We start from the raw sequence: 11,872 nt of genomic DNA on the forward strand, positions 1-11,872 counted from the left end.
CATCCCGCAGAGTGGGCCGCTCTAGCTTCCCTGGAGCTCCATGGTTATGCGGAGCGAGACCTTCCAGGTTGCTGGCTGGCGACGTGGTGCGTGGTGGGATCGAGCCTCTGGCGTCGGCGTCTGAACGAGAGGTGCAGGTGAAGAAAAGAGCGGGGAGCTGCTGCGCACGCGCGAGAGAGCCGCGGTGTGGGGAAAGGTCTGCTTGGAAGATGCTGCGGCGGAAACCGACGCGGCTTGAATTGAAGCTGGACGACATCGAGGAGTTCGACGGCGCCCGCAAGGAACTCGAGGTGGGTGAGTGGGTGGTCGGCTGCGGGACGGCAAGGCCCACCTTTCTTCGGTGTTGTTGTTGTTTGCGCACTCTGCACATGCTTAGAGATTCTCTTGGCCTTGCTTTCTCTTTTCTTTTTTAAAAACCTGTTTCTCCTCACAAGGGGAGTAGCCATCCTGTTTGTTATTGAGCTGCCCGGTCTTCTCTCTCCCGCTCGGGAGGGTACCGAGTATAGTAAACAGGCGGTGAGGTAGAGCCACCCGCTGGAGTTGGGCGCAGCCCCCCCCACTGTTCTTACTTGGGTGGAACATGCACAAACAAGCTTATAAAATTATGCACAGTACGGAGAAAGAACACTGGCTCCTCAGGGCTGCCATTTGCTTGTTTTAATAAAAGGTTGTTGGCTGGGGAAAGGTCGCAGCTCAGTGTCAAAGGGTTTTCTTTGCATTGAGAACGTCCCAGGTTCAATTGTGAGTATCCCCAAGTATGTCTGGAAGAGGCTTCCTGCCTGAAACCGTGGAGAAGTGCTGCCAAACAGGGTGGACAATACTGAGCTAAGTGGATCCAATGGTCTGACTCTGTAAAAGGCAGCTTCTTGTGTTTTGTTCGATGACCATAAGCTCAGCTGTAAAGCATTTCCTTTGCATGCAGAAGCTCCCAAGTTCAGTCTCCCAGGTAGGGCTGGGAGACTCCCTGCCTGAAATCCTGCAATATTGTTGTTAGTTAGAGTAGACAATACTGAACAAGATGAAACAATGGTCCAATTTGGTATAAAATGGCTACTTGTATTCCTGTGCAAGAAGGTGTGTTTGTGCGTACACAGTAGCAGATCTAAATGCCAAATTATGCTTGAGGTTGCCTCCATGTTAGCCCCCTGCACTCACGAGTAAAGGTGTTTGGCCCCTTTCTGTGGCAGAACCTTTTGACAGCTTGCAATGTCTTAATTCTGAAAGCAAAGAATTGGATTCATTACAGCTATATTTGAAAAAGAAAACATGTCATGGGCGGAGGAGGCACATATGTGATTGTCCTGGAGAAGTTTTCTTTAATTATGCTTCCCATTTGTTTCCACAGAGTCGTAGGAAGCGCGAGGAGGTGGACATGGTGGGAGCCAGCGATGCTGAGTGTGCACTGGGACTCAGCACTGATCATAAGAGCCGGGAGCAGATGATACATGACCGGATTGGCTACAAACCCCAGCCCAAACCAAACAACCGTTCATCTCAGTTTGGGAACTTTGAGTTCTAGAGCCCAAAGGGTGGACAGTGGCAGTGCCTGGTACCTGTGAGCTTTGGAAGAAAGCAGGAATTTGTTTCAAGAGCCCAACAAACTCTGTTTAGAAATAGCAGGAGAGACTGAGCTTCTCTCCTCTAGGTTTTAAATGGAGTTCCTCCTCCAAGCAGAGCAAGTCTTGCTTTCCCTACAAAGATGGGATCTTCCTTACTTGATGGTTTCTTTTGTGCAACCTTGCTAGGCTGCCGTGCTTAATAAAATATTTGTTTTTAACTTTGCATGCTTCATTGTATAAACATAGATGGACATTTTTACTTGTGAAAGAGACCTTGAGCCTTGCTGACGGGTGCAGCAACAGAAGTGAAATTGAGCATTTTTTATTTTTTACTTTGAGGTGGTTGTAGAGTGGGTTTATTTACAACTGAGAGGCCCTAGATTATTAGTGGAAGAGCAGAGACTGGATATGCAGAAGGTCCCAGGCTGAACTGCTGACATCGCCAGTTAAAAATGCTTCTGAGTTGCCAGCCTGGGAAATGACCATTTGCTGCATGTATCCCTGGAGTAGACAAGGAGTGCGGAAGCTGTGGCCCTCCAGGCAGTGCTGAATCATAGCTCTCATCCTCCCTGACCACTGAAATAGGGTGGCTGAGGTTGATAGGAATTAGGAGTTCACCATTGTCTGGTGGACAGTGGCAGAATTTCGCCTACTTTAGAGTGGACTGTACTGAGTTAAGTGGACGAAAAGTCTGACTTCGAAGCAAAATGGATTTGGGGGGCAACCACACTATATTCCCCATCTTTCTCACACGAAGATGGAGTTGACCACGGTTATGATCAATATGGTTTTATTTTTGGGGTGAAACAAGGTACCAAGATCTACTTGTTACAGAGATGCTCCAAAGGTGCAGGAGATGTTACATAGTGTTTGAGGATTCTCCCTCCCCTTTTGTCTTGGGAAGAAGGCATTCTGTCTAAAGCTGCTGCATACTGACAAATTAATCTTCCTGCAAAGCAGTATGCCACAAGAGGCTGCCTTATAAGTCCATGGGTTGCAATAAAACATCTGCTCCTGCCTTTTGTGGTTGAATTCTGTGTGATCCATTCATAAGCAATGGGCTGTAGCCAATGCTAGTCCTACTCAGAGTAGATACACTGAAATTAATGAACGAGACTAACTTGGGTCCATTAGTTTATTTGGGTTTACTGATTAGAACAAGCGTTAGCTGGTAATGGTTTTCTGCAAAGAATTCTGGGAGCTGCCGTTTGTTAAGGGTGCTGAGAGGAGTTGTTTTAGTTAACACAGCTGATTTTTGGTTCTTGCCAATAAACTGAGTAGCATAAAAATTATAGCGGGGATCAAATACTGGAGAGAAATCACAAAAATAATAATCCTAATAACATCTTTTGTCTTCAGAATTGACGGGTAAATCTCAGTCTAATTGGAGCTCAAACAAAGGTAGTAGGGGAACTTCCATTATTGTTAGCAGGCAGGTCTGGTTCTGGAGTTGGGTGGCCTAACAGTGAGGGGGGGTGCTATTAAAGCCACGTAAAAAACAACGACCTACTTGATGTTTAGAACATTTGATGTTTCTCAATCCTCTCCCTGGAGGAAAAAAGATTCAGTTACATTAAAAGGCAGCCATGGCTTCCCCCCACGCCACCCCAGTGTTGGGAGCAATAGCCCTCAGCAGTTTGTGTAGATGTTGGAAGGATTATAAGAAGTAGGTGCTGAGAGAGATGGGGAGGAACAATCTCTATTCAACTACAAAAGCCCTCACAGCATCCACCAGGCTTTGGCCAACAATCACAAGAAAGCATCACACCATTCCTTAAGGCAGCCATAACAGTCTCTGGATTGCTTGGCGTTGGCACCGCATGTGTCCTTCAGCCACTCGCGGAAGAGGTCCTTCAGCACTAAGAACTGTCCCAGAACCACGTACGCCTTGTCAAAGCCTTTGTCTTCCAGCTTCCTGCCAAGTACATCTCCAATGCCAGCTAAAGTACCATGAGACTTGTCCCCCATGGGCTCAGCCATGAAGTCCTGATGCTTCTGACTGGTGGTCATGTTGCCTGCAGCTCTGCCTGCTCTCTCGCCTCAACCACTGCTCCCACCCAAAGGGTGCTGAGAGTTGTTAGAAGACCCACTAGTCTCTTCACAGAGCTACAATTCCCAGAGTTCCCTGTGAAGAGGGATTGATAAACTGCTCTGGGAGCAGAAAAGGGGTTCTCAGCCCTCTTAGCAAATCAGTTCCCAGGATTCTTTGAGGGAAGCCATGACTATTTAAAACAATAGTGTTTTAAATGTGTTTTGTGAATGTGGCCAGTATACAGGTGAAACTCGGAAAATTAGAATATCGTGGAAAAGTTCATTTATTTCAGGAATTCAGCTTAAAATGTGAGAGCTGGACCATAAAGAAGGCTGATCGCCGAAGAATGGATGCTTTTGAATTCTGGTGCTGGAGGAGACTCTTGAGAGTCCCATGGACTGCAAGAAGATCAAACCTCTCCATTCTTAAGGAAATCAGCCCTGAGTGCTCACTGGAAGGACAGATCCTGAAGCTGAGGCTCCAATACTTTGGCCACCTCATGAGAAGAGAAGACTCCCTGGAAAAGACCCTGATGTTGGGAAAAATGGAGGGCACAAGGAGAAGGGGACGACAGGCCGAGATGGTTGGACAGTGTTGTCGAAGCTACCAGCATGAGTTTGACCAAACTGCCGGAGGCAGTGGAAGACAGGAATGCCTGGCGTGCTCTGGTCCAGGGGGTCACGAAGAGCCGGACACGACTAAACGACTAAACAACAACAATATATGAGATAGACTCATGACATGCAAAGCGAGATATGTCAAGCCTTTATTAGTTATCATTGTGATGATTAGAATATTAAATGAAATCAGCAAAATAAGGACTGCAAATAGAGGAAATCTCTTTTCTGATAAGAACAGCTTTTGCATCTCATTTGGAAACCAAGGACCCAGAGTCTGGAGGAAGAACGGGGAGGCACACAATGCCAGATGCTTGAAGTCCAGTGTGAAGTTTCCACAGTCTGTGTTGATTTGGGGAGCCATGCCATCAGCTGGTGTTGGTCCACTGTGCTTCATTAAGTCCAGGGTCAACGCAGCCATCTACCAGGAGATTTTGGAGCACTTCATTCTTCCTTCCGCAGACGAGCTTCATGGGGATGCTGACTTATTTTCCAGCCGGACTTGGCACCTGCCCACACTGCCAAAAATACCAAAACCTGGTTCAATGCCCATGGGATTACTGTGCTTGATTGGCCAGCAAATTCGCCTGACCTGAACCCCATAGAGAATCTATGGGGCACTGCCAAGAGACAGATGAGAGACATGAGACCGAGCAATGCAGAAAATTTATGTAGAGGTACAGATAGAGGGGGCCCCATGCCGCATGGAGCTTGACACGGGTTCAACTCTATCCATAATCTCGGCAAGGACCTTAAGGAAACTGTGTCCTACTGGGGGTCCCAAACTCAGGCCGGCCCCATTCACCCTCCGGGACTTCCAGAAACGTAAGGTCCCCACAATGGGGGTGGGGACCTTCAGGGTGCAATACCGAGGGCGGACGCGGGAACTGGACTTGCTTGTGGTCAAGGGCCCCTACATTAGCTTACTGGGATTGGCATGGTTTGGACCACTGGGGCTAGCTGTCACCGGGGTGAACCACACTAGCTTACAAGTGGACGTGGACGCCATATGCAAGGAATTTCCGGGGGTTTTCGATGGGAAATTGGGACAGTATACGGGCCCCCCCATTGCTCTACAGCTTGACCCCGCAGTACGACCGGTCAGGCTCAAGGCCTGCCGGGTCCCGTTCGCCTGAAACCCCGTATAGACGAGGAATTGGACCGGCTCATGGAGCAAGGAGTGCTGGAACCGGTGCCTAATGCCCCCTGGGAAACCCCAATCATCACACCTGTCAAGCCCAATGGTTCAGTCCGGATCTGCGCAGACTACAAATGCACCATAAACAAGGCCCTCACGGCCCATGCATACCCAGTGCCAGTGGTCAGCCATGTCCTTGCCACCCTGGCTGGGTCGAAAATTGTTGGCAAGCTGGACTTGGCCCAAGCATATCAACAGCTGCCAGTAGATGAGGCCACAGCAGAGGCACAGACGATTGTGACTCACAGAGGAGCATTCAGGGTAAAGCGGCTGCAATTCGGTGTCAGCGTGGCACCAGGCATATTCCAGAATCTAATGGACTCTCTTCTTAAAGGGATTCCTGGCGTCACCCCCTTCTTCGATGATGTGTTGATTGCCGGGCCCACACCAGAGGAGTTTGAGGACCGCCTCCGCACCGTTCTGCACCGTTTCCAGACAGCGGGTCTCAAGGTGAAGCGGGAAAAATGTCTACTAGGAGTGCCCCAGGTGGACTTTCTGGGATTTATGGTGGACGCAGAAGGGGTCCACCCGACTGGGGACAAGGTACGGGCCATTTGTGATGCCCCAGCGCCCAAGAACAAGACTGAACTTCAGGCCTTCTTGGGACTATTGAACTTTTACCATTCCTTCCTTCCCCACAAGGCCCCTACACAGACTCCTGGACAAGCGGGCCCCTTGGGTGTGGAGCCAGCGCCAGGAGGCCGCATTCCAGGCAGTCAAGGACTTGCTTGTCTCAAACTCGGTCTTGGCACACTTCGACGAGAGGCTGCCGGTGGTGCTAGCATGCGACGCCTCGCCCTATGGGATTGGCGCTGTCCTGGAACACCAACTCCCAGATGGAAGAGAGGTACCGGTGGCATACTTTTCCCAGACACTCAACGCAACCGAGCGGAACTACTCACAAATCGACAAGGAGGGTCTGGCAATCGTGAAGGGAGTAAAAAAATTCCATGATTTCTTGTACGGGTGGCCCTTCACCGTGGTGACTGACCACAAACTGTTGCTTGGCTTGTTTGCCCCCCCAAGCAGACCCCCCAAGTGCTGTCTCCTCGCGTCCTCAGGTGGTCAATTTTCCTTGCCAGCTACCAGTATGCACTGATTCACCGCCCTGGGAAGGCGATGGGCCATGCGGACGCCCTCAGCAGGCTACCACTACCGGAAACAGGCCCCGACCCAGCACCTGCACAAGAGGTTATGAGCCTGGAGCTGCTTCCCGACCGCCCCATTCAGGCACAAGAAGTTGCACACCATTCCAAGAAAGATAGGGTCATCTCCCGGGTCCTGGACTGGGTGTGGAGGGGATGGCCCAGCAGCAGCCCCGGGCCAGAATTCGCCGGCTACACAACCCGTAAACATGAACTGTCGGCCCACAAGGGGTGCCTGTTATGGGGAAGCAGGGTCGTTGTTCCCCAGCCCCTCCGCAAAAGGGTCCTCACAGCCCTACACGAGACACACCCAGGGGTAGTAAGAATGAAGGCCCTTGCCAGGAGTTATGTGTGGTGGCCGGGGATCGACGGAGAGATAGAGGCCTGGGTCAAACACTGCCAGGCCTGTCAAGAATCCCGCCCAGATCCCCCAAGGGCCCCAGTCCAGTCCTGGGAGTCCGCCCGAGCACCATGGTCACGCCTGCATGGGGACTTCGCTGGCCCCTTTCAGGGGAAAACATTCTTCATAGTGGTGGACTCCTACACCAAATGGCTGGAAGTCGCACTGGTACCGTCCACTTCTACGTCCGCAGCCATCTGGGTACTACGCAGGCTGTTTGCAACCCACGGGCTCCCTGATACTCTCGTCTCAGACAACGGGACTGCATTTACGTCAGGAGAATTCCAAACCTTCACAGCGCAGAACGCCATCCGCCACATCCGTTCGGCGCCATTCCACCCTGCCACCAATGGCCAAGCAGAACGCATGGTGCGGACCACCAAGGACACCCTTCGCCGCATGACGCAAGGGGATTGGGAGTACCGCCTTGCCACATTCCTTCTAGCACAGCACAGCACCCCAAGCTCAACGACTGGCCGGAGCCCCGCTGAACTACTAATGTGTCGGCGCCTTGCAATCAGATTGGACCACCTTCACCCCGATAGAGCTCAGGATGAGGTAGTGGTGGGGGAAGGCAGGAACCCCCGGACCTTCAAGGCCCAGGACCCAGTGTACGCAAAGAATTTTGGGGCAGGCCCTGCATGGGTACCCGCCACAGTCACCAGGGTCACCTGTTAGTACGAGGTGCTAACAGATGGGGGGCAATGCTGGCGCCGCCACTGCGACCAGATACGGCGACGATTCCCGGGAGAAAACCAGGAGGAGGAGGACAGGTCAGAGGAGTCCCAAGGGAACAGTGGGGCAGTGGGGCCCATAGAGCAGCAGGGGCCAGCAGGAGAGGCAGAATCAGTAAATACAGAGAGGACCCGTGAGGTCGAAAGGACACCGGAACCAGAACCACGACTGAGCGAGCCGGTTGCGCCAGACCAAACAGCCCCATCACAGCCAGCATCCTTGGAACACGAGCCAGAACCTGAACCCCGGACCAGGGAACACCCCAGGCCGCAACGCACACGTAGGCCGCCAGGGTACCTTGAGGACTATGAATGCGACCTCCCGGGCAGGACTGGAACTTAGAGGGGAGGGGTGTTATGTAATGAGTCGAATAGGATCCAAACTGCAGCAGTCTGATTGGTCCTAGAACAATAGGATCCAAAAGGCAGCAGTCTGATTGGTCCTAGAACAATAGGATTCAGAATGCAGCAGTCTGATTGGTCCTAGAACAATGCAGCAGTATGATTGGTTGGCAGGAACCACCCAATCATGCTCCAGATTGAAGTGAATCCACAACCTGATTGGCTTACAGTAGAATTCCGGAATTAGCCAATCATGTGCATGTTACGATATGGATGCAATGCGACCGCGAGCAGCAGGTGGCTTGGAAGCAAAACATAATGGGAATGTTGGATCTGTTCCGTGGGAACAGAGGGAGGGTCTATTTTCAGTGCAAAGCACCGGAATTAGCTCAGAGTGTAATATGACCTGTACAGGAAGTACAGGAGGTGGAGTTCTCTCTCTCTCCTGATGGACGCTGATGAGAGCAGACGTGTTTTCTCTGTAATGCTGCAAAGACAGAAATAAAGGCATGTAAATACATTTCTGTCTCTCTCTCTCTTTCCCCCTACCTGGGAGGGGGGGAAGAGCGGTGTGTTCTTCTCACGCTGAGGAGGATCGCCGATCGCGACCTAGCCTGCATCTGCCGGGGAATGCAGACAGGGAGGTCACCAGGAGATCGTGCTGGGTGCCTGGAGAGTGGCCAGTTTCTCCTGATAAGGCAGATTTCCATAACAGTGCAGCCCATTGTGTAAATAATGTATATAAAGCAGATACTTTGAGGGGACATTCATTCATTCCTCCTCACCACCATGAGCTGAATAAAGAGCATGAAATCACTTTGCGACTCTGAGTATATTTCAAATATGTTAAGACATTCATAATGATAAAGATAGAGAAAGATGGAAAGGATTTGCTGAAACAAGTAACAGAAGTGGAATACAAAAAGGGAGGTGAGAGGAAGTCGATGAAATAAGGGAATGAAAGATAGACTAATGAAATGGTATGCTATATGTTTTTTTAAATTGTTGTTGTTTTGTTTTGTTTAATTTAGTGTTAAGGTTGTGTTTTGTATTGTTTATTGTATTGTTTCTTCTTTTGTTCTTTTTCCTTTTTTTTAATTCTTTTTATTAAGTTTCAGTTACAACAAAAACATTAAACAAAAAAAGAAGAAAACCAAAAAAAAAAGGGAAAATGAGCACACATGACAAAAACAGTTTCAGACATAAAGATTGACTTCCTTCCCTCCCGATTTTGGGCTTCTTAATATAAAACTCCATTTTCTGCAGCTGGTAATTATAATTGATTTACACATCGTAAGTTTTATAACAGACCTGCTATAGTTTTTAAGTTTCTATGATTTCCTTCAATATAAGCCATAAATTTATTCCAATCGCCAATAAACTTTGTATTTTTTTGGTTTCTAATTTTTTGTGTCATTTTTGCTAATTCAACAAATTCAAATAATCTTGATTGCCACTCCCTCACTGTTGGTATATTTGTACTTTTCCAATTTTGTGCAATTAGTATTCTGGCCGCTGCTGTCGAATATTGAAACAAAATCTTGTCTTCTTTTTTAATTTCATCCCCAATTATTCCTAGTAAAAAGGCCTCTGGTCTTTTAGGGAAGGTGTATTTAAATATTTTTTTTAACTCATTGTAAATCAGATCCCAAAATTTCTTCACTTCCTCACACGTCCACCACATATGGAAGAAATTGCCTTCTTTTATTTTACACTTCCAGCAGGCCTTATTTCCTGTTTTATACATCTTTCCTAATTTTACTGGTGTGATATACCACCTATAGATCATCTTTTCCAAATTTTCTCTAAGTGCGACACTTGCCGTAAATTTTATTCCGTCATTCCATAATTTTGACCATTTTTCATACTCTATATTATATCCCAGGTCCATTGCCCATTTTGTCATAACCTCCTTTATTTCCTCATCTTTGGTGTCCCATTCCAATAGTATATCATACATTTCAGATAGAAATAATTGAAGGTAAAGCTAAGTTACTATCTGAAATTTGGATTTCTTTTCATTCATTCCTACTTTTTTATCTTCCGTCCATATTGCGTTTATTTGATGGTATTGAACCAGCCTGTTAGTTTTCCTTTCAAATCTTCGTATGGTCTCAGTTTCCAGCCGCCTTCAGATCTTATCAGTAGGTCTTCATATGTCAATCTTTGTCCTTCCATATTTGCTTTTTTAATTATTAAAATATCCGTTGGGGACAACCACCAGGGTATTTTCCATTCTAAAAGTTTTTTATTTTTCTCCCAAACTTCATATAGTGGTCCTCTAATGATATGGCTTGAAAACCCTTTGTGTACTTTTTCTTTATTTAACCACAAGTAGGCGTGCCAACCGAACCTATTGTTGAACCCTTCTAGGTCTAATAGATCGGTATCTTGCAGGGTTATCCAATCTTTGATCCAACAAAGGCAGGCGGCCTCGAAGTATAGTTTTAAATTTGGGACCGAGAATCCCCCTCTTTCTTTTCGATCAGTGAGTAATTTAAATCTGATTCTCGGCCTTTCCCCCTGCCATATAAATTTTGAAAGGGTTTTCAGCCAATCCTTAAATATTTTGGGGCCTCTAATCACTGGGATATTTTGGAACAGGAACAACATTTTTGGGAGTACATTCATTTTTATTGCCTCCATCCTGCCCATCCACAAAAGTTTGACTCTATTCCAAATGTCTACGTCTTTTTTAATTTCTTTCCATGTTGTCAAATAATTGTTTTGGATTAAATTTATATTTTTTGTAGTTAGCCAGATTCCCAGATATTTTATTTTTTTAGTCACCTTAATTCCATTCTGTATCTCTAATTTTTCTCTTTCATCCTTTCCCAGATTTTTGGTCATCATTTTTGTCTTTAGTTTATTCAATTTAAAACCGGATAGTTTGCCATACACTTCTAATGTTGCCAGCGCTTTGTTGACACTTTTTTGCGGCTCTTCCAAGGATAACATCAAATCGTCTGCATAGGCTTTTAATTTATATTCCTTTCTTCCTACTTTGATCCCTTGAATCTCTGGTGTTGCTCTTATTTTATTTGCGATCACCTCTAGTACCATAATAAACAAAAGCGGGGAGAGAGGGCACCCCTGTCTTGTTCCTTTTTCGATTCTAAATGTATTTGTTAAGTTATTATTTATAATCAATTTGGCAGTTTGGTTCGAATATACTGCCTCTATGCCTTTCATAAACTCGCCCTCTATCCCTGCTTTCTCCATACTTTTTAGTAGGAACAACCATGAAACATTATCAAAGGCCTTCTCCGCATCGATGAAAATTAACGCCGCAGGTACCTCATTCTTAGTCTCCAAATATTCAATTATATTTATAGTATGTCTTACATTATCTTTCAGAAACCTATTTGGGAGGAATCCTGCTTGGTCTTTATGAATTAAATTTACTAAACACTTTTTCAGTCTATTTGCCATAACCTCTGCGAAGATTTTGTAATCGTTATTTAATAATGATATAGGCCTGTAGTTCTTAATGTTTAATTTATCCGTATCCAGTTTGGGGATCAACGTAATATGAGCCTCTCTCCATGACTCTGGTACCTTTCCTCCTCTTAGGATATTATTCATGATATCACATAGCACTGGCATTAGTTGGTTCTCAAATACTTTGTAATAGGACTTCCGGGTTAGCGCGAACGGCTAATGGCGGATTCCCTCCGAGCTCCGGAGGGAATCGGCTCTGCTGAGGACGGGTCTTGCCGTGCCGGCGACACGGGGACCCTCAGAAACCGCAGGCGCGGAAGCCTGCGGACTTGGTGACTCGGTGGGCACCTTAAGCGCCCTCCCCGACCCACGAAGAGCCTTTTTAAAGGCTGCGGAGAGGGTAC

At 47.3% G+C, this 11,872-nt stretch overlaps 1 protein-coding gene and 1 pseudogene across 2 annotated transcripts; one reads left to right on the forward strand and one right to left on the reverse strand.

Moving 5' to 3' along the window:
• The first annotated feature begins 59 nt into the window (after positions 1 to 59).
• LOC309333295 (anaphase-promoting complex subunit CDC26-like) lies at positions 60 to 1,777 on the forward strand. Its single transcript, XM_081846680.1, has 2 exons — positions 60 to 290; positions 1,346 to 1,777. The coding sequence occupies exons 1-2, from the start codon at positions 210 to 212 to the stop codon at positions 1,517 to 1,519; spliced, it is 255 nt and encodes an 84-aa protein (XP_081702806.1). The 5' UTR covers positions 60 to 209; the 3' UTR covers positions 1,520 to 1,777.
• A 146-nt stretch (positions 1,778 to 1,923) lies between these two features.
• Positions 1,924 to 3,791, reverse strand: LOC309333294 (barrier-to-autointegration factor pseudogene; annotated as a pseudogene). The gene has a single exon. The product of its transcript is annotated as a barrier-to-autointegration factor pseudogene (transcript).
• Between the last annotated feature and the right edge of the window lie 8,081 nt (positions 3,792 to 11,872).

The sequence above is a fragment of the Podarcis erhardii genome, assembly GCF_964252035.2.
Source record: "Podarcis erhardii genome assembly, chromosome: W".
Classification (NCBI taxonomy): domain Eukaryota; kingdom Metazoa; phylum Chordata; class Lepidosauria; order Squamata; family Lacertidae; genus Podarcis; species Podarcis erhardii.